The 23,641-nt window shown below is 33.5% G+C and overlaps 1 protein-coding gene across 4 annotated transcripts; it reads left to right on the top strand.

The window, feature by feature from the left end:
- The first annotated feature begins 2,734 nt into the window (after positions 1 to 2,734).
- On the top strand, positions 2,735 to 11,277 carry LOC129301865 (kinesin-like protein KIN-14C). Of its 4 annotated transcripts, none has more exons than XM_054940478.1 (16): positions 2,737 to 3,155; positions 3,273 to 3,417; positions 3,620 to 3,729; positions 3,817 to 3,936; positions 4,032 to 4,214; positions 7,469 to 7,678; positions 7,798 to 7,872; positions 8,037 to 8,171; positions 8,267 to 8,402; positions 8,529 to 8,638; positions 8,911 to 9,072; positions 9,150 to 9,370; positions 9,682 to 9,763; positions 9,862 to 9,966; positions 10,209 to 10,331; positions 10,866 to 11,277. In XM_054940478.1, exons 1-16 carry the CDS (start codon positions 2,877 to 2,879, stop codon positions 11,034 to 11,036), a joined length of 2,367 nt encoding a protein of 788 aa, XP_054796453.1. In that variant the 5' UTR covers positions 2,737 to 2,876; the 3' UTR covers positions 11,037 to 11,277. The 4 variants fall into 4 exon arrangements, 2 of the variants coding, with proteins under 2 accessions (XP_054796453.1, XP_054796454.1); XM_054940479.1 differs by having other exon boundaries at positions 2,738 to 3,155; positions 10,227 to 10,331; XR_008591104.1 differs by lacking the exon at positions 10,866 to 11,277 and having other exon boundaries at positions 2,735 to 3,155; positions 9,869 to 9,966.
- The last annotated feature ends 12,364 nt before the right edge of the window (positions 11,278 to 23,641 follow it).

The following is a 23,641-nucleotide window of genomic DNA, read 5'->3' on the forward strand; positions in this document are numbered from 1 at the left end:
GGTCCTAAACCGACCCACTATGAGAAAGTTGCATGGTACAAATCTTAAGTTTATCTCAGATGTAACCATGCCACTAAGCCCTTTGACTTGAGATCATTATGGATTCCTACACGATGACCACTAAACTTTGACCTAGTCAAAAGTCACCTATAACTGGATGATCATAAAGGCTATGATTAAGTTTAGTGATATTCATGTAAAGGAATATAAGTGGTCAAGATATAATTTATCCCTCACGTTAATTAAGCGATATTACTAGGCCTCTCGATGAGTAAGACTAGAAAAATATATAGTCATACTACAATGGAAAGAGTTTTTCTATTACTATAGTTAGTTTACTTAAAGATTGAGAAAGTAATAGTCAGATAAAGGAGAATGACAATCTCACATCTCACAATTAATTGAAATATCACGTGATAAAAGGGATGTGATATAGTTATAGAAAATATTATATTGGATCATCGATTCTTCTATAAATTAGGTAGTCACAATGTCTTGCTAGAGGTCACTTGTGACTTGTGGGCTAATAATGTTATTAGCCTACTACTAACTTCATATGAACATATAAGGTTGCACATAAGAATAGCCTAACTCGAATTATAATTTTCAAGTTCATTGAATTTGTAATGTGTCTAGATTCAATGAATATAATGCTTTATCTAGGATGAACAAATTATATATATATATATATACATGCATTTGAATATTTATCTAATAAATATTTTTGTGTGTGTGTGTATATGAAATATACAATTCAAAATATAATATATATATATATATATATAGATACATATTTCAAAATATATATAATATAATATGTATATCTTATATATATGTTGTATTATATTATATTATTTTGTTAGTTTTAAATTTAGTTTTATATAATAAATTAAATTTAATAAATAACATGATATAAGAAGATATCATATTAATTTTATTATTTGAATTTATGAGATAAAAATTCAAATTAGATATGATATCATGGTTTTAATTTATGAGATAAATTAAATTTAATTTTTTGGCTATAAAACCCTAATCTATATATAATATAGATAAGGGACGAGTTTCATTAGAGAGAATCTCTTGAAGGCAAAACTCTAAGAGCTACAAAAATATCCTAGAAAACAAAAAAGGTTTGATTGGTGGATGGTCAGACATTGGAAGTGCTAGCACGCTGTTCAAATTGGAAAGCTATTTGTGTAGATATTGATAAAGGGAGCTAATCTTTGTTATCAGCTCTTGAGGTCCGAAATACTTGAAAACAACACGTGAGAAATTCGACACTTAAAAGGTAACTCTTCTATCTATTTTAACTTAAACATATTCAATAGGTCTGCGATTGCGATTTGAGATTGAAATTTTAATTTTTTGCTGCGCCTCCTAATCCAACACCTATGAACCCAAAGAACATGATAGGTTTGGTCATAACCTAATGGGAGACAAAATCATCACTCAAAACTACCCAAAATGTCATAAAATTCAAACAGAAAGGAAGGAGGATGGATAGAATGCTTACCTAAATGTTTTTCTAGCTTAGAATGCATTTGAATGGGTTAAAAGATGAAGCCCTAGCAACCACAAATCTCCTCTTCATCGCCTCTCCTGATTTCCTTGTTTTCTCCCTTTGTCTTAACACTTGCAAGCTTCTGATTTAATCAAATTTTTTGCATATCTGCCATGGTGGTTGGAACAGTAGGGCCTAAACAAGTTTTAGGCCTTACTCTAAAGCTTGATTGACCTAAAATCCATCCTAGTCCACTTCTAAAGCTGCCCAATGTTCTCATAAGCATATTAGGGATCTAGAGACGGAATTAATTTATTAAGTACACTAATTTATATATTTACCTTTATTAAATCCTTAAATTCAAATTTCAAAATTTTAAGATGTTAAATTTAACACTCACTTAGAGTCAACAAATTTACCAACAATTCTATATTTCTCATTTCAAGCCATTAATGATATAATCATAAATTACAGTTGCAAACAATATGATATACAACAATTAAATTTTTGGTTACTTTGACTATTGGGTTTACTATCCCCTATAATATCTTAGATTTCAATTCAAGAAGACTAGTTGCTAATCAGAGGTAAACTGATAATTAGTGAATTAATTGTAATCTGGATGTTGAGTTGATATTTTGTGTTGATTGGCTATTATATTGATAGAATTGAAAGGTAAAATGATAATCTGGAGCATAACACGCAAGCACAAGTAAGATTGAACTCACTATGCCATATGTCGCGACACAAGCTACATACCCCACGGCGCATGGCCCATGATTTTACTTAAGACCTAAGTTAGAATGCATGAAATTAGAAGAGGAAAGAGGTGGAAATATATCAAAAAAATAAAGGGAGTTCTCATATGCTAAGGCTTGTATTATCATGTGATTGAAAGTCTACTTCGGCTAGTGACTTATTGGATAAGTATCATACAGTTTTAAACTTCATTCCTACCCCATTTTCATTGAATTTAATTGGTTGAGAAATTAAATTAAAAAATTTTAAAGTGTTGGAATCTGAAAGAAAGATTTAAAAAGAGCTTTTGAATATGAAAATAAAATTTTATGATTAATTTAAAATTAAATAATTAAATTTTAAGGATTTAGATTCATTTAACCTAAAAAGTTAACTTAAAATGGGGGAGGTTTTGGAGGGGAGGGGAGGGGAGGAGAGGGACCCCTCCCCCCAACCAAACAGCAAACAGGCCTTTAATTGCAAATTCAAAATTCAAGATTCACGCGGCTATTTTCTCCCATCGTTTCCGTCCTGTTCACTACCCGGTATTCCTTAACGATTCAAGTCAGGTCCGAACTGAACCTTCATTCCCCCCTACTTCAGATCTAAATCACACCCGATTCAAGCTATAGATATGGCTTCTAGGAACCAGAAGAGGCCTCCGCGTAGCCCCCCGAATACAATCCCCTTGGCCAGGCGTCGGCAGGTTGGAGCAGAATGGGTGGGTCGCCAGGGGACCACTGGCCGAAGCAGGCAGCCTCTTGCTTTAGTGAACAAAGGGCCAGGTGTTAATAAAGCAGATGATGTTGCAAGTGCCGAGGGCTCAGAATGCGGCTTTGTTGAGTTCACCAAAGAGGATGTGGAGGCGCTGTTGACTGAGAAGATGAAAACTGGAAATCCCTTTGATAACAAGGTCTGTTTTATCTTATACAATCTTTATGTTTTATTCTTTGTTAGGCAAATAATTTCAATTATGTCTGCGTTTTGGGTCTTCTGCGAGTAAGTTGTTATTCTCCCACTTATTTTGCAGGGAAAAATAGACCAGATGGGGAAGCTTATCAGGCGGCTTAAACTTTGTGTAAAATATTTTGAGAAACGTGAAGAAAGCAACAATGAAGAAAAGGAAAAGCTTCAGTCTGCACTTGAATCTGCCGAAAAGAAGTGCACCGATACTGGTACGTATCTGTTCTGAGCTAGTAATCTTCAACTACTAGAAAACTGCCGAAAGAAGTGAATCGATACGGTTTCATCTCTCTTGAAAGCTTTTAAATTTATTTGCTAGAGTAACAAAGGACGTGCAAGTTTCTACTGTACCCTAATTCAACATTTTTGTTAAAGGAATACGCATTTCATGATCATACTTCTGTTCCTTTTCAGAGACTGAAATGAAAAAGAAGAATGAGGAATTAAGTGACACAATATCAGATTTAAGGCAGACAATTTCTTCCTTGGAAGAGCGAATTGTGAAGGAAGAATCCTTGAAGTTGGTAAGGTTATTTGTAATGCTGAATTTGTCATTGATGGCCTGTTGAAGTTTCGTGTTTTCTGATGATTCCTTACTGTTCAACAATTAGGAAGCTATTGATTTTCTTAGAGTAGAAAAAGAAGCCAGAAGTGCTGCTGAGGAGATGCAAGTTTTGCTTTCAACTAAGCTTGAGAAAGTTGAGGAAGAGAAGTTAGCTGAGGAGCTAAAGGTACTTCCAGATTATAAATTCTAAATATACATAATAATCAAGAGAAGAGCATTTTATCAGTAAATTGCTGAATTTTAAATGACTTTGTTTTGCAGGCCAAGCAGACCCTAGACTATAATATCAATCTGCAAGATTACAATAAAGATATCCATTCACAACTTGAATCAACTAATCGGGTAATTAAAGATCTGGAATCGCACAAAGCAGCCCTGATTGCGACTCTTAGCGATGTGAGAGGTCTCAATAAGGCTCTGCAGGTTCGGCTGGAAACTGCTCGAGTAAGTTGTTTCTCTTTTTATGCATGTTTTTATATGCTGCTGATTGTTTTCTTCGTACAGTGCTGTGTCAAGTGATATGTGTTGTGAACGGTTGGAATTTTAGTGCATAGATATGCATTGGGAATGGAGCAAGGGACATTTTGTCATCCTTCATTGAAACACTTGAATTTCAACCTGTTATAAGTAGTTTTGAAGAGATGGGAAATAGAGATAATTTGAAAAATTATGCCCTGAGTTGAGTACTCTACAAAGCATTAAATTTTGATGCTGTTGATAAGCATTGACACTGCAAAAATCCACTTCTCAATGTATAACCTTTACTAGTCACGTTTAAAGTGTAAACTGTAAGACAACTGGTTGTTTTCCTTGAAATATGGTGATAGAGGAAGAAGAGAAATATAGACGAAAAGAGAGGCTGATTTCATTCACACCCTCCACTGTACCCTAGATACTCTATTTATATAGAATATATCCAAATACCCAGATTATCTTTTTATCCCTAATTTCCCTAATTACCCTTTTTTATTTTTAATAGGGATGTTCAACTTATACTCGTTCCGATTGGCCTGGTATTGTCCCGATCATATCGGGATGAGTCTTGTCCTAGCCCAAAAATAATTGGGATGGGACTTTGCAGGATGGAATGGGAAAGGGGTTCAGGATAGGACGGGATATGGAATTACCATTGGGACATCCCGTTCCGTCCCGTCCCAAATATTATATATATTATTTTTTATTTAAAAAATATACATTAAATATATTAAGTATATTAATATAATTTATATTTATATTAATTATATTAGTTATAATTTAAATATTTGCAATTCTTATATAAAATTAAAGTTTTTTATATTGATAATTTTAATGACATACAGTAAACATGACGATATCTTTTTTTACAGTATATTAATTATATTAATATAATTTATTCTTATATTTATCCATTTAATAACGTTTATTTATATTGTATTTCTTATTTTATTTTTGAAAGAGTAATTAATTTAGCATCTCTCAACTAAAGTAGAAGAATAATGATTTCATGTTGTACTTGACTTGCCTATTGCTATTGCTTTTATAGCCTAGAGATTACTTGTAATCGTTATCATAAGATGTAGTTGTAATTAATGTAATTCAATAATTAATTTTAAATTATTATGATTTATATATTTGTGTTGTTCTAATTTTAAACTTAATAAATTATGTGATTTAAAATTTTAATGAATGTTATTATTCAGATATTTTTCTGATATTGTCTAATTTATCGGGATGGCGGGATGTCTCGATCTCATCCTAGTCCCGTTCTGATTCCTAATGGGATGGGACTACTTTTGGAACGGGATGGGATACGAGATTAAAATTCAGTATGATTTTTTTGGGACAGGATACAAGACAGAGTATCCCGGTCCCATCATAAACACCCCTAATTTTTAATTCCTATATTCCCACGTATTAATATACTCCCCCCTAAAAGAGATACTTGTCCTCAAGGATCAGTACGAAGATGAAAAGTGAAAACCTATATCTAATATACGACTTGTTCTGGTGCCATCTCCTCTCGAGCGTTTGCAAATATCTTTGCTGTGTCTTCAACATTAAGGAAAAGAGTTGTGAATCTTGGCAATGGTGTGCATTGCTGTATTTGTCGTCATACCAATAACACAAGCCCTTATGCCTTCGATCATCCATTTCACTCTTTGAAAGTTGTTTTGAAGGCCTAGAGGATGCCAAACTAGAGGTGTTGAAGGATCGGTTCTATTTGAACTGATCTGCTAATGGGCTCGTGGTGGATATGAGCTTAGTCACTGGGTCATTAGTGGATATGGGTTTAGTAACCGAGTCATACCTGGAACCTGATAATAATGGAGAAGGCAAACGAGAAGACCTAATGAGTAGAACGAAGAAAACCCAGAGGAAGTCCTGTGAGTTGGTGGCGTAGAAGATGAAGTGTGGTCATAAATTGCTTTTATGGCAGCAAGTTGTTGTCTGGCCATCTTCATTACACTGGCCAATGTTTTTTGGTTGGAGACTAAGGATGCCTTGTTGCATGTCGTTGCGCAAGGCTCCGATGAAGCAATTCATGACTGCTACCTTTGATAAGTCAACTTCAGTAAGCAACTCATCGAATTTCTCCTCATATTCTTCGACAGAGTCTTGCATCTGCAGTTTCTTTATCACAATCATGGGGTTTTCTTCTTTTATATCGCCAAATTTGGTTTCCATTTTGTGGAAGTATTCTTCCCAAGGTATCTTGTCCAAATGCCTCTGTTTAGTGAAGGCTAAGTGCCAACGCAGGGCACATTTCACCAAGTGGATGCTAAGGAGACGAATATGTAGGTCAATGGGCATTCCATCCACATAAAAAAATAGGCGACAGCGGTAAGCCCATCCTTGAAAATCAGTGCTATCAAATTTAGGGAATGCGACTCTGCTACTCTTGGTAGGAACAGAGCATGAGTTGGGTGGCATGGGAAGGAGACCTTGGAAGGACCCGAACTGAGGTAGTGGTGTGAAAATGGGAGGAGGGGGTGCTAAGGCAGAAGGGGTTGCTGATCGAGACAAAGGGGGTGGTGGTGGGATTGCTATTGGCGGCGGAGGGACAGAGGTTGTAGGTTGAGGGAGAGCAACGGAGGGTGCTTGGGAAGGTGGTTGGGAGGGTTTACCAACTTGGAGTAAGGGGAGGGAATGCAATGGTTGATTTGCTAGCATAGTAAGCTTATTATAAACTGAGATAAGGTAGTTTTAATCTTTGATATATTGTTAGTGTGTTGGTCTAAAACCTGTTGAGTACTTTAAAGTAATGAGGATTGCATTTCCAAGCGATGTTCCAAGTCACTAATGCGTTCATTTGAGGACCGCGTCGCCAGCGGGGACATGGCTGGAGAGACGGCTCTAATACCTTAATAGAGGAAGAAGAGAAATGTAGACGAAAAGAGAGGCTGATTTCATTCACACCCTCCACTGTACCCTACGTACTCTATTTATATAGAATATATCTAAATACTCAAATTATCCTTTTATCCTTAATTTTTCTAATTACCCCTTTTTATTTCTAATTCCATATTCCCACGTATTATATGATGTGAAAAATTTCAGATTTGAAATTTTAATCGCAAAGCTTCATTTTCACAAAGGGATTTGCCCAAAAAAAAAATGACGAGGGAATAATCATCCGGAGGGAGGCTACAAAACAAAACGCGAACCGGTTTCTTGATCTTATGTTATATTTTCCTCCTCTTGCTATCTTCACTTCTCAGGTTTCAGAAGAAAAAGCTACAAAACTAAACGATGTGCTGATACACAAGCTCGATGATCTCCGTGTAGAATTAAAGCAACTTAAAAATGATCGTGATGAGCAACATGCACAAGTGCATGCTTTAACTGGAGAAGTAGCAAGCTACAAAGAACTTATAGGGAATTCATGTGCGGAGTTGGATGTCTTGAGAAGTGAAATACATACTCTTGAGGTTTGTTTTGCTTTGTTTTTTTTCCCCAACTCAATTATGGTGGTATGATTTCTTGTTCTAGATACATTGTGCGCTCCTTTGTTGGTTATCTTTTTAAGGTCGTGGGGTTTCTTTTACAGAGCGCACGTTCTTCTCAAAAAGAGCAAATTGATATACTACAACAGCAATTGATGGCTGAAAAAGAGAAAGTGAAGGCAAGAAAATTAGTTCCTCCATTTTTGGTTGAATCAGTTGCTTAATTGTGTCAAAATTTCCCATTAGATAAACGGGAACTATTTAAAGCTTTTAGCATTCATTGAATGTTGATGTGATAACTTTAATTGTCACTGACACTGACATTTATTTTCATTTTTGTTAGATGGCTGACTTAACAAGAACAAGTGTTAAAGAGAAAGAGTTCATTATCGGCGAATTGCAAGCCCGTTTGGCTGATAAAGAATTCTTAATAACTGAAGGGGAGAAGTTAAGAAAAAAATTGCACAATAGCATCCTTGTAACACTACTTTACTCAGATAGTAACGTAAAAAGTCCCTTTTGCTTCTAATCCATAAATAATAATTCTGACGCTCTCACTCTTTTGGTCATTAGGAGCTGAAAGGAAATATTCGTGTGTTTTGTCGAGTTCGACCTTTGCTACCGGACCATGGTGTTGGAATGAACACCATGGTTTCTTACCCGACTTCAGCAGAAGGTCTCGACCAAGGCATTGAATTGGTCCAAAGCGGTATAAGTGCATACCATTTTACGCTTATGCTCTTACTACTATCTCTGATGAGTTTCAAGAGAGATATATGTTCTCTGAAATATAACATGGGAAGTTTGGCATGATCTATCCTTTAACGTTCATCAGGGAAAAGGTACTCTTTTACATTTGATAAGGTCTTCAATCCTGAGGCTTCTCAACAAGATGTTTTCATTGAGATATCACAGTTGGTACAAAGTGCTCTGGATGGGTATAAGGTGAATTTACATTGTCCATTGTTCACTAAATAAAATGTTATCACCTGCTTGGAATTTTCCTTGGTTTTCTACTTGCATGGATTGATCATCCACTCTTGCTATAAAAGTTTCCTATATTCTTGGTTTTTGTCGCCTTAGGAAACTTTTCCAAGTTAAGTCTGTCTCATGGAAAAGAAAAGTTTGTTTTTCCTTTCCTGAATCGCTGCATAGAAATGGAAAAGATTGATGCTGTTGCTTACCTTGAAAAGGGAAATTTGGCTTCTTTATTTCAGGTATGCATATTTGCTTACGGTCAGACAGGTTCAGGCAAAACATATACAATGATGGGTAGGCCTAACGTCCCAGATTTAAAAGGATTAATACCGCGTTCCCTAGAACAGATCTTCCAGATTAGTGAGGCCCTTAAGGACCAGGGCTGGACGTACAAATTGAAGGTTAACATATGTTTATTCTGATTTTAATTTGGTTACATCCACAAACTAAAATTAAATAGTTTCCTAAATATTTCTAGGCTTCAATGCTAGAAATATATAACGATGCTATTCATGATTTGTTGGCATCAAATCGGGCTAGCAGAGCTGATCTAACACGAACAGAAACCGGTGTTCTTGAGAAGCAATACAATATCCAACATGATGCAAGTGGAAACACAGAGGTTTCTGACCTCACTGTTGTAGATGTTTGTAGTGTGGATGAGATTTCCCTACTCCTCCAACAGGCTACAAATTGCAGGTTCGTGCAAGTTGTTTATAATGTAGAATGCCTAGTTCTGTCAGCTGCTTTATTTGTTGCGTGGTGACATTGTGGTTGAATGAGGTATAAACTTTCAGGATTTTACGTTAGAATTTTCCACTTATACTTCCGATGGAAATCATAATTTTCTCTCGTACTGCTCAAGACTGATCTATCATGATTGTTGATATTAAAGTTTCATGTTGAGTAAATCAGTACTTTTGATTCTGTTTAATTAACCCTTCATGTATGATGTACAACCATTTATTCCTGGTCTCTACTAATGATGGTATTCTGTTTTGTTGAATTAGGTCTGTAGGAAGGACACAGGTGAATGAACAGTCATCAAGAAGCCATTTTGTTTTTACTTTGCGCTTAAGCGGGGTCAATGAGGTATATGCTCTTGTTTACATTGCATCGTGGTTTACATTGTATTGTTCTCTATCTCTGTTTTTTTAACGCTGAATGTGGTGATGTCCTTAACTACGTAGAATACAGAACAACAAGTGCAAGGAGTCTTGAATTTGATTGATCTAGCTGGAAGTGAAAGGCTGTCAAGGAGTGGGGCAACTGGGGATCGACTTAAGGAAACTCAGGTGCGTGATTGCTTTGCGTTAATATGAATTTTGCTCATGATGAATGACACTATTTTCTGAAATGGATAACTGATGATGCGTTTATTAGGATATATGCATAAGTCATCTAAAGTCAGTCAAACTCTTTAGTTACTCTGATATGACTAATCTGATGTGTCTTAGGGCCTCGGTATTATCGTCAGGCTTCCTATATAATGTTATTCATCACATCAGAATAATACTCAAGCCTGTTTCTCTGACAGTGTTTGTCATTTTTAAAGGCTATCAACAAAAGTTTATCGTCTCTGAGTGATGTCATATTTGCATTGGCCAAGAAGGAGGAGCATGTTCCTTTCAGGAATTCAAAGCTCACGTACCTCCTCCAGGTATGTTAAACCATAAGATTACTTTCTTTTTATTTCTCAGTTTTTTTTTGTCACAAGTCTACAACTTGTTATTCATTGAAGTAGTTTGATCATGGAGAACAGTTTAGTTGCCAGAGATTTGGTGACATTTGGATGGGTTGATTTAGTAGACTAATATTTCAATAAAAAATGAAACAGTTTAGGTTGGACTAATCTTTATAATTTCCTGAATTCTTTCGGGTAATACACAGACTAATATTCCAATAATATATATTTTTTGTAATTCTAAAAATCTATGATTTTATTTTTTCTTTTTTAAATAACATGCTAATAATCCGATTTTAATCTGTGATGGATAAGAATGATTTGTTTGGTCCAAGGGCTGTCAAAATAATAATAATAATAATAATAATAATAATAACAAATGTCATATTTATCAAATATCATTTGACATTTATCATTTATCCTTCATGATCTCGGCCCTAATTCTGTTTGTTTATCGTGTTGATGCTCTCCTCCTTTGTATTGAGCTTTGTTATGTTGCATTCATGGCAGCCATGTCTTGCTGGAGATTCGAAAACGTTGATGTTTGTGAATGTCTCGCCTGATCCGTCATCGGCTGGAGAGACACTTTGTTCCCTCCGTTTTGCTTCCAAAGTCAAGGCATGTGAAATTGGTGTCCCTGCGCGTCAGATAACCCCTAGTCTTAATTTTCGGAAAAGCTGAGGGTGAAGAAATGATCAAGAGTTCGTTTTATATACATTGTAAAGAGAAAGTTACGATTCACCTTAACAATTGTTCGTGGTCGTTGGCCAAAATAATAATAATAATAACAATAACAACAACAACAACAATTGTTCGTGGTCCTTTGAAGCGAAGGTAGTGCCACATGTATGTAGTAGAGGTAGGTTTGATGACTCTAGGTGTAACTAATGCGTGAGGAATTTAAAAATAGTGTGATTTGTCAGTTGTATATTTTTTAATTAAAAAATTACACCCATATATTATTAGCATAACTAAATTAAATATAATATATAAAATCTTAATAATTTTAGTTTCACTTTCAATAATTACTAATAAAAATATATATGGATGAAAATACAATAATAAAAATGTGAAATATAATTTAATTTACAAAATATCAAAATTTAAATTTCACCCTCATTCCATGCGCTCCCCTTCCTCCAAAAAACAGCTTTTTGACCCCTGCCTGGTTAAAAGTTATTCAAAAAAAAAAAAATCAACAAACTATGGCATCTTTACATACAGGAAAATAAAATTAGGACTTAAGAATATGAATGATAATTATAGATTTTAAGTTATTGAAATTAAATTTATTAAATATACTTGTGATTATTTATAATGTCAATCATAAATTTATAAAAATTATTTGTAAATTTTATTTTTTTTTTTTGTTTGGATGGGACAACCTTTCCTCTCCTTGTTTGGTAAGGTGGAGGGTGGGGAAAATTTTTTCCCTCCCTTTTAACCAAACAAGCGTTTAATGAACCATATATAGAAGCTATCTTTTTTTTTTTAATAGATGATAGTTGAGGGGAAAAATATATTAATACCATACGTATTAGTAGGAATTTTTTTTCTGTCAGTGGTGTAACAACTGGAGATTCTATGATTCTGTAGCACGAAGAAGGCAATATATTTGAGTTTTTAATTCATAGGCGTGGGATTGAGATTTGATTAATAATATATCCCTGCCTTTCATGTTTAGGAGTTTTTATTGCATTTTCCTTTTGAATTCCGTACTTCTTCGTTGTCTTTATAACATGCTACTAGTCTGTTGTTGTCTTTGCCATTTTCATTATCATGAGTTTCATGTTGCCATCTGTTTTATCACAGTTCAGTATCTTTTCTGGCTTTTTATTCTTTTCACTTCTTTATTTCATACTCTTATTGCTGAATGTTTGATTTTGAAGTGGTAAGCAATGGACGCCCCAAAATGTGAAGGCCTTACATCCCCTGCTCGGAATTTGTACCAACACACTCTGCAGGTAGGGCTAAATAATGTTCTCACATCTTATTGTAGGACAGAAAAAAGCATATTATTTCTATTAAGCAATTCACATCCGAAGATTAATATTATTCGCACACATGACTGGATATGGTGCTAATCAAAATTTTTATGCCCAAATGAAATTTTCACTTCTTTTCTATTTTAATTTTTGATCAAAACAATGAAATTTTTTTTGCTAAAAAAAAAAACAATGAAATTTTGGAGTTCTCACTATTTCAACAAAAATAACATGATCCCATTCCATGGATGAAAGTATGGCCATTATCAACGAAAACTTTAAACAATATTTTGAATTTTTACAAGGAAACCACACATATCTTAAACGATAAAACCAGACCCGCCCAATATAATATATTTCATCTGGTGCGCGTCTTCTTGGTTCGGAAAATAGCAGTCCACCATTTTTAAATAAGTGTTTAAGTTTTTGAACTTGCTAATTTTAGTAACTTTATTTTATCGTTCGACCCTTTTTTTGAGCAGTCCACCGTTGCACATGGATATTAACTCTCAGTTTGGCTGGAATGAAATAGTGAAGAAAAATTGTAATAAGTTAAATTCGTTAAACATAGGAAGAAAGATATTGAAAATTTTTAATATAGATCAATTGTAAAAGAAAAAGTATGTAAAATTAATTAAAATTAGCATAGAAAAATTTAATTAGAATGGGATCATGATTCATAAAAATTTGTGCATGTTGTAATTATTTCCACATTTGTGGTATTAAGCTTTTCCATGAAAAGGATAATACCAAGATATATGTGCAAGTAACTTATTAAACTAAAATTGGGACTTCACTTTTATTTTTATTTCTTTAATCCATTTCATTCACACTCTTTGTAACAACCAAACAACTACTAATAGCATAAATGTTCAGTTAACTAATTCTTTGTTTTTATTTAATTTATATACTTAAGCAGCTTGTATCAAATTAAATTAAGACATGTAGATTTTTTATAAATTATTTTTCAATAATAAATACCTGTTAGTAATTAAATTAACATATTAAAATTTACATGTCATGATTTAATTTAATATAAATATATTAAGTATGTAAGGTTAAGTACATAAGTGCATGTATCACCGAGCACATCAATTTTTTTGGTTTCAAAATGAAAGACTTCATGCAAATTAAAACAAAGGACCACCAGATCGATAAATCATTAATATATTTACAGATCGAACAAAAACTATGATAAGACATGTAGATTGAAGAGGGAGAAGACGGGGAGTAGTTTTTTAAATTATAAATTAACGTGTAGAATTAAATAATTTCCATTTAGATCAAATAGTTGCTTGAGACATTGTATTTTTTTTTTCCCTTGTTCGAGTTTTTTCTGGTTTAAAATTTTTACAACAATTTCTTAAAATTCTAATTTAATTCTTATTTTCACAGAAAAACTTTTTTAATGCATCTCATTTATACATTTTTTTTTTGTTATGCAAGGTATCTCCACATCTGAAGGCCATGAAACTAATCCTTTAAAGAATCAGAGCACCATTTAAAAGATTGTCCTCTTTCAAGAGATGCTTTTCGATACATATTTTTAGGAGTCAAACCTTGGAATGATATTTAAGGAGATTAGATCTTTACCATCTATACCACACTTACTTGGTGCATCTCAATTATACTTTAAATCAATTTGTTTGGGCCTAGAGTTAAAGTAGTAGCCCAAGAGCAAGAAGGAGGAACTAGACAAATGATACAACAGGCCCAAGATGCATAGCTTGGTCCTTTCCCAGGAGAAGGGCATGCCATGCATGAGCTTGGCATAACCCTTAGGACTTAGGGCTACTGGATGTTAGAGATTGTTGATTGGATATGATGTTATGTGCCATGAATCTCGCAGGCCATGCTAAGTGATTGCAGATATTTTGGAAATAGGCTTTAGATCTCATGGGGATAATGGTCTCGATTGAATGTGTATATGAAGACCAAAGGGCTGTGAGGAGAGGATCAACATCATCAAAAGCAATAACACTTTATAAGTATTTTCAAACAGAACTATTTGACTTTCCAAATTTAATTTGTATTCTTAGTTAGTCTTAGAATCATTCCCAGCTTTCTAAGTGGTGATCATTGTGACTTTGTACTTTACATTCCCATTTAATCAAAAATAAATTCAATTCCAATCTTTTTACATCTTCACATCAGAGCAAACTATAGTTAAAGGAGCCTAGGAACCTTATTGATATCCTTGAGACTTAATGTCTCTGTCACACTTGGTATTTATTATTTTGCTAAAAACAATTTGTTGCACACCTAGTGGTACATTGTGTGACAAAGATGCCAAGGACACTAAAGGACAAAAAGATTGTTGAAATAGGTGTTGGTTCTCACAAACCAGAAGGAAGTCTTGTGCCAACAAGGATTAGAGCCATTGGTACTCGATGTTGAAACAAGTGTACATTGTGAGCACGTACTGCCGTGACCATGAGTATCAACAGTACAAGCCCTAGTTCAAAGGAAGGTAGCAAAAATATTTGTCCATTAATTATATCCAACGGTTCGGTAGCAGAGGTATTGAGAGAATTCATGACTATACGGACAAGTAGATTGAAGAAAATGAAAAAATTTATGCTCTCTCTCGAAGCATCTGAATGCAAAGAAAGGGAATGACAACAAATGATGATGTAAGCCTTACATGAAGGGATGAAAAATGTAGATATGTCACTAAGATGAAGACCATAAATGCAAGCTCAACTTTTGAACTACATAAGGGGCAGCCCTCAAGAGCTAGTCTTACTGTAGGCCCTTAGGGCTACTTGCTAGTAAGGAATCCCCCTTTTCCTCAAACGTCTGCTACTACTAATCTAGTGAATAATAACCCATTATACTATTTATAGTAACTAAATGCTGATGGCTCAGGGCGGCATGGGCAAACTCCTAGGAAGACCAAATGAGCCACAAAACTAGTTGGTAATAATAAATGCATTAAATGATGCTATTTAGGATATTTATAGGCCAGAGCTAAGACCAATTAGTTGACCTACATTTGTAAAATTATATCTTGAATATATAGACCGAGAGAACCCATACCCTAGGGACTAAAGAATCCTAAACTTCACTTTATTCTTTGGAGATAGTACACAATTAACATTGGAGCATATTGGTGGGTTCACGATTTAGTATGGTGAAATTGCCAATTATGATAGCTTTAGCAATTTAAAACTGAGGTTGTTCTTGAATTCTATCATGGGCTCGGCTTTCACATGGTACATAACCTTAGTGAACAATTCCATTCTTGCTTGGCTAGAAATGGAGCAAAAATTCCACATCCAGTTCTACAAAGTTGAGCCTATGATCATTATTGTACAATTACGCAAATTGACTTAACAGGCTGGTGAGATACTAGACCAATACCTTATTAGGTTCAAGAAGCCAAGAGGCAGATGCAATGTGTAACCCTCCCCTTTTACCAACACGATATAAAGAGAGAATTAACTTAATCACCACAATAAAATCAGACCATATTCAAAATATTATTTTTGAAAAACTTGGGTCCAAAACTTGTTTTGCAAAATCATCAAAATCTTAACATATCAGAGCCATACACAGTGGAAATAAATTATATGCATTTATATCAATCATTGCATGTCTTTGAAATAAGGAAATAATGTCAAATAATGGGGCATGCACTATGACATATACAGCATGCACTATGGCATGTGGTACAGAGTTATGAGCTTTGACCTTCTTTGTACCTTGCTCCATGATGTGATGTGCAATGGACCAAGGTGCACATGCTAGTTTCTGCGAATGTCATTTGACAACACACAAGATGAATTTCTGACATGCGTCGTTTTCACAAAATGATGTCTGATTGGAGTGATTCAAATGCCCATACGAAGCTTATCTCATAAGCTAACTAATGAGATAAATTTAGATATGATCTAACGGTCCAATCAAAATTTAGACATTCAAGTGCAAAAAATTAATTTTTATAAAAATTTAGCACATCCAAGAGTACAAATTGCTAATATTATCTCATTAGACTGTTCTAGGCCTTAAACCAAGTCTAAAAGAACCTAATACACTTAATTGACCAAGTTATATCACAAATACACACATATATTACAATTTGATTGTCCAACAGTCCATTTCCACAATTCACAATATTCACAAAAACATTCATTTAACTATTTTCACCCTGTTATCACGACAAACTCACTTCATATTTACCACTAGCACATTTACAATATATTCATAACCAAATCTTAGCCCCAGTTAATCATTTCACCACACATATCCACATTTCACAATTTAAACATGCGTGCAATCCCTATAGCAACTCATATATACAATATTCATATTAAATTTTAGTTCATTACACAAACTCAGGAATTTCCATAGCTATGGCACCACTATGCCGGTTCTGACTCCTTCCCCTTGCCTGCTTACCACTATGACTTGTAAAAATGTAACCATGAGGGTGAGATAAAAATCTCAGTGGAATAACTCTCTACTATTGACTATTACATGCAACTATAAGCAGGTATGACAAAGTATACAGTAAACATAGCATCTAATATCGATCTCATCTTAAAACACTACATCATCACTATATTTCACCATTTATCACCTCTTTCACAAGTTACTTCCACAATTCACCACAATTAGAGCACATAGCATGATCACTACCATTTAAATCTCCAAATTACTCTGACTTAAAATGCAATATCATCTTATATTCGCTCGATACATGAGAAAGTTAACCCAAATCACCACACTAATCATAGCAATTAGTAAACAAAAACTTCATTTGAAAAGCTTAGGCTCAAGACTCATTTTGTAAAACCATCAAAATGACAACATTGTTTGAGTAATACATAGTAGAAGCAAATCACATGCAATCACAATAAACATTGTATGCCTGACAAATTACAAAATTAGGTTAACAAATGGGCCATGCGCTGTGGCGTGCAATACGTGCACCGTGACATATGGCATAGAGCCACATGTCTGACTTTCTATATCTTGTACTGTGGTGTAAGACATCATGGCCATGGCATGCCAATCTGGATTTTCTGCTATCATTTGACAATAAAAATGATGAACTTCTAGCATGCGCCATTTTCACATACGATGTTTGATTAGAGTGATTCAAGAACCTACACATAGCTTATCTCATAAGCTAACTAATGAGCCAAGTTTGGATATGATTTAACAGTCCGATCAAAATTTGGACACCTAGTGTAAAAAAATTTCACACACCTAAGTGCTTAAATCAATCCATTTCTCTCATTAGACCACACAAAACCTTGAACTAAGTCCAAAAGGATCTATTACTCCTAATTAACTATAATATATCACATATATATACCTATATTGAAATTTGACCCATCAACAGCCAATTTTTACATTTTATAAATTTGGCATAACTTAACACAACTTGGCCTACTTGGCCCATTTCACCACATGTTCATTATTTTACAAACTTAAAACACAATCACTATTCAATCTTAGCCCTAAATTACTCATTTCATCATAATTTTCACATGTGGGCTAAGATTTACCAAAAACACAACATTCATTATAATTTCTTCATTCAATAACTTATAATCACTTAAATCATGCATGTAATTTTATGGCAACTCATATACATAAAATTCACACTAGATTAATTCATTACACAAACTTCAAGTTCACACAGCTTCAATAAATCTAAGTTGGTCCTAACTCTTTTTCCTTACACTGATCATTACTTTGTCCTAAAAAATGTAACCATAGGGGTGAGATAAAAATCTCAATAATAGAATAACTCACTCCTATTGAATTTCATACAATTATATGAAAGTAAAGCATAATACATAGTCAAAATATAACATATATCATGTTCTTCAATTTAAATCACATTCACATATACATTTCACCATATTCACCACTTTTCACCTCTTTTTCACATATACAACATATAGCATGATCATTACTGATCGAACCTCCAAATCACCTCAACATAAAACCATAGGCTTGCCTTAGACTAATGTACACTCTCATTGGCCTTGAGCTTACCTTTAGTGGTAGAATCACCAGGCCAAAGGTATTCTATCTCACTTCTGGACTATAATTTTTCCCAATATACATAATGAGGTGTTGTTGATTCCAATATTGTATCACACAAATACTAAGGAGTCTAAATCTCCAACACTGCACCTCAATAGGCACTAAAGATATCATCTCTAACACCGTACCTTAACAGGTACTAAAAAGGTATTATTCTCTAACATCGCACCCCGTTGGGCACTAAGGAAAATATGTCATATGGTTTTATTACCACCTGTTTGCTCGGGTGAACTTCTACCCCTATGATCACGCTTTCCGAACCATTCATAGGTTCCCATTCATACATATACCCTCAACACATATTATATATTTATGTAAAGTATGAAATCACATATTCTTACTCATTTATTTGATTAAAAGCCATTTTCATGCAACATTCACTCAATACTATGAAACATGTTTAGTTTAAACAATTTCATGCAATAAATATCATACTCACACACAGTTATAATGCATAGCCAAATAGAGAAAGTTATCTAGTTACCTCAACCTTTCTGTTACCAAAAATGTTACTTATGGATTTCAATTACCATAACAGCTTGTCACAAGCTTTCTTTCTCAACTCAAATGCTTAATATGCCAATCTAAACACAATTGGCACAATTTAGTCAATTGATTCAATTTGACCAAAAGCACATAATTACTATTTATGACTATATTTAGCCATCTATTCTTTTTCATTTATCCATTATAAGTCTATTACTATTCGATTACCATTTGACATCACCTCAATTGGTCTTATTTCACTCAAATAGAAGTTTCACCCTAAAATCTTCTTGATTTAAGGCCAAATTGAGCCTACGGTTCAAAGCTTTATTGTTCAGCTCTAAACCAGTCGCAAAGCTATAATCTAACTCCTGAGAACCTTTTTATTACTATTGGGCAAGAATCAAACTCCTAAAATTTTCATCGATTTAATTTTTTTACAATTCATATTCAAAGAAATTTGGGTAGAATGTAAGGTGAGGATTATACATAGTTTACCTGCTAAGTTACTAATCAGAAGCACCTTCCATAGCTTTGAAATAGCTTGCCCCAACACACCCTTCACTTTTCTCTTCTCCCTTTTGTGCATTTCAGATTTCTTCCTTCTAAAATTTATGAAATTTCATGATTTAAGAAGTCACTTTTTAGTCTATGTGCCACAGCGCATACAACACAAGACCGTGACATGAGAAAAATTTTCACCAAGTGCACTTACTTCGACTTGAAATGCAATCCTTCCACCTGTATCTATTCATACAACATCCTAAAGACACAAATTATCAACTAATTATCCAAATCTCTAATCACATACTCATTATCACTTTACCTTTGATTAATAGCAAATCACGAGATTAAGAAATTCAAGATGTTACATGAAATCATAGGCTCATCTCAAACTAACATACACACTCATTGGCCCTGAGCTCAACTTTAATGGTGAAATCACCCGGCTAAAGTTGTTCTATCATACTTTCGGACTATGGTTTCTCCCATTACACACGATGGAGTGTTGTTGACTTCAACACTACATCACATCGATACTAAGGATTCCCAATCTCCATTAATCAATTGATCCAATTAATCAAAAACATGTATTTACTATTTTAAGCTACAACTAGCCATTCATTCATTCTCACTTCACCAATCTATGTTTAGTACCATTCAACTATCACTTTAAATCACTTCAAACAATCTCATTTTACTTTTACACCATTTCCAACCCTATTTGCATTGAATTAGGGCTAAATTTTAGCCTAAAGCTTTAAAACTCTATTGTTCAACTCCAAACCAATCACAAAGCTTTAATTTAACTCTCGATAACTTTTTTAATACAATAGGGTAAGAAACCAACCCCTAAGATTTTCTTGATTTAATTTTTCTATAACTCATATTAAGAGAAATTATGACAGAATTGGAGGTAAGGGCTGTACGAAGCTTACCCTATAAGCTACCAATTGAAAATGCTTCCAAGCTCCCAAACTTTCTTGCTCTAGCTAAGATCTCTCCTCCTCTTCTCTACTTTTATGCTCTTCTCTTCCTTTCCCTTTGTTTTTAGAAATGAGACACACATTTATTAGCTAAATTTTATGCTATGTACCGTGGGGCACAATGAGGAGAATCCTCATCGCATCACACTCTTCTTCTCAAGATGTGGTTCCTCCACTCATATCTGCTCATTTAACATCCTGAGAAGTCAAATTATCAAGTAATCATCCAAATTTTTAATCACTAATTAATTACTAATTTACCTCTGATTACTAACTAATCGTAGGATTAGAAAATTAGGATGTTACAACTGAGGCGAGATCTGGTAACTTATCAAACATTGCAACTTCCCAAATTCAAAAATTTAAATCATCATTTTAAAATATATTAATCTTATTTATTTTTAAGTTCAGTTAATTTTTTTAGGCTAGACTATATATTTAAGTTGAGTTGGGTCAAATTATATTATGTATAAAACCATATAATAAAAAAAATTAAAGGACTAAAACTTATCTCCCAATATACCTACTACCTATGCTTTACAAATTAAAACAAAAAAAAATGGGGGCCTACTCACAAGGTAGTTCCATCCCTAAGGTTGTGGATGAAGAGTTACAAACTATATTTGCAACCAAGATGGAATAGAATATTCAAGGACAAGATTGTGGGAGACTCAAAGGGTTAATTATGGGGAGAATGACAAAAGGGAAGCAATTTATTCAACAAGTCCCAAGAGAATCCAAAACTCTACATTAATTCCATGGCCCTTTGGTGATCAAAACTAAAAAGCAAAAATACTGAATTACCCTCATAAAAAAATAAGATAATGACAATAAAATCCCTTTGAATAACAATTCGATCCCTCAAAATGTTATAATTTTACTGAAATCACTAGGGACTTTTCTGTCAATATAATAATTTATAATATATTTCTAATTATTAATATACATATCTCTCAAAATATACATATATATTAAATTTTATTTTCAATTATTAATATGTTAAAGATATTTATATTTAATTTAAATTATTGTTTATATCATATATTTAATAAAATATTATTTTATTAATGAAAATGAACTTAAAATAAATAAAATATTAAATGTTAAATAATTTTATTATGAATATTTTAGTTAAGTTTTAAATTTAATTTTTATTTTAAAATGAAAATAATTAAATATATAATTAAAAGTCATTGTCAAAAGTCAAAATTTTTTGCAACAATTAACTAGGGATAGCATCTCTTGCTAATTATCTTATTTTACAGAGGGATTCATAGTCCCTCACAATTTTCCTCACTAATTATCTTATTTTAAAAAGGATTGACAGTCCCTCATTATTTTCCTCGATAATTATGTTATTTTAAAGAGAGATTAACTGTTTCTTGCCATTTTCCTTACTAATTTTAATTCGAGCTACGAAATCAATATTCCTTGCTAATTCCTCGCTAATTTAGTATTTTCAAAAGCAATAGATGATCCCTCACTAATTCCCTCACTAATTTACATTTTTTAGTAGTGAGTGCCAAATGCCATTCCTAATATCTAGATCATACTTAATGGACTTAAGACTACTTATATAACACACCACATGCACATTTACATTACAATATCAAATTTTTACTTCTCAACCTCTTTAATACCAAAAAAAAAAGGGGAAGACTTTAGTATTGCATTTTAAAATCAACATTCATAGTGATAATCAAATGAACATCTCTACACTTGCACTAATATTTTAGCCTTATTATACACTTGAGCAACTTACAATCATTAACCCAGGGTCTAAAATATGTTCCAAAAATCATAAACATCAAAAGTGCAACTGTATGCAAAATATAAACTTAATTGACAATATATCAATTATTGCATAAAGAAAAATAGAGTTAAGAGGCTATACAGTAGGAATCCTAGATTCTTAAGACTTGTGAGCCTTTTTCCTGTCTACACCAGAGCTAGAGCCTGTAAAATATTGAAAGAGAGGGGTGAGTCTAGCCACCTAGTAACCAAGGGAAGACACCTACCTTATGCAATTGTATATCAATTAATCTAAACACATAAATGTGAGTTGATTACTTAAAACAGTCAATTTAAATATGATACAAGTTATAATTTCACAGTTTATCTTACTTTCATGTTTCTCAACTCAATTCATAGAGTATATAATCACAGTACACATGAACATGTGACAATTACTTAAACACATTATATCAATGCACAGTGCCACTATACAATCAACCGTGTGATAATGGCACATCCATTATCACTATACCCTCTTTATTTCTTCCGACTGAAACTGTAGGCTATAATATCAATCATGGTTCATTCAGTATGACTAGACTACCTAAACTCACTAATCGTGAAAAGTGACTTGGCCAAATATTACAGTACTCACTTTCAGACCATGGCTTCTCCTACTCTTAAATCTCTAAGATGTCGTATACCCTAAGCTAGCCTCCTTGATAAACAAATAGAGATAGCTAGGTTCTAGTCTCTCGACAAACTATGGGACAATCCCTCGATAAATAGTAGGACAAGGCTATACCTTCGTGCATCGAAAGGCAACCATAAGTACTATATGGATTTTATCTACTCTTTTTCCTTAAGTGAACTCTTGCCAAATGATCATGCATTATACAATGCTCACTAATTTCATAATTTCATATATTCAAAATCAACACATTGGGCTTACGATAATATGCTACCCAAGCATGTGTCAATGTCACATTCACAATTATTCTCCTTTTCAACTCTACATTCCATAACACATTCCAAATTCCTATTAGCCACACATATAATCCTCCTATGTTAACACAAGCATATTACCATTATCTTACCCATAATAAACATCTCATTTCAATATACATTCCTTATTTTGAATCTCATTTCACATTCAATCACACATTTATGTAAGGTTAAGATTATCATACTAATATATTATTCATAGCATGCTTTCACATTTACAAATATATGTATGATCAAACCATCCTTATACCCTCCTTATTTCCTCTAACTAAAATCATGAGTTATAATATCAATCATGATTTCGTCTGTGTGACTAGACTACCTAAACTCACCAATCGTAAGGTGTGACCTAGTTAAAGATCACAGTACTTACTCTCGAACCACGACTTTCCCTACTCTCAAATCTTTGGGCTGTCATATACCCTAAGCTAGTCTCGTTGATAAATAGGTAGAGATAGCTAGGTTTTAGTTCCTTGAAAAACTATGAGATAATATTTTGATAAACAGTAGAATAAGGCTATACCTT

The sequence above is a fragment of the Prosopis cineraria genome, unplaced genomic scaffold, assembly GCF_029017545.1.
Source record: "Prosopis cineraria cultivar Desert tree isolate PC_DT_omini unplaced genomic scaffold, ASM2901754v1 PC2, whole genome shotgun sequence".
Lineage (NCBI taxonomy): Eukaryota > Viridiplantae > Streptophyta > Magnoliopsida > Fabales > Fabaceae > Prosopis > Prosopis cineraria.

What these genes read in the sequence shown, in the direction of transcription:
- LOC129301865 (XM_054940478.1), top strand. Translation starts at nt 2,877, where the DNA reads ATGGCTTCTAGGAACCAGAAGAGGCCTCCGCGTAGCCCCCCGAATACA. An exon ending in AGGAAGAATCCTTGAAGTTG is followed by an intron (nt 3,730 to 3,816) that starts GTAAGGTTATTT and finishes TTCAACAATTAG; the next exon opens with GAAGCTATTGATTTTCTTAG. An exon ending in CAACAGGCTACAAATTGCAG is followed by an intron (nt 9,371 to 9,681) that starts GTTCGTGCAAGT and finishes TTGTTGAATTAG; the next exon opens with GTCTGTAGGAAGGACACAGG.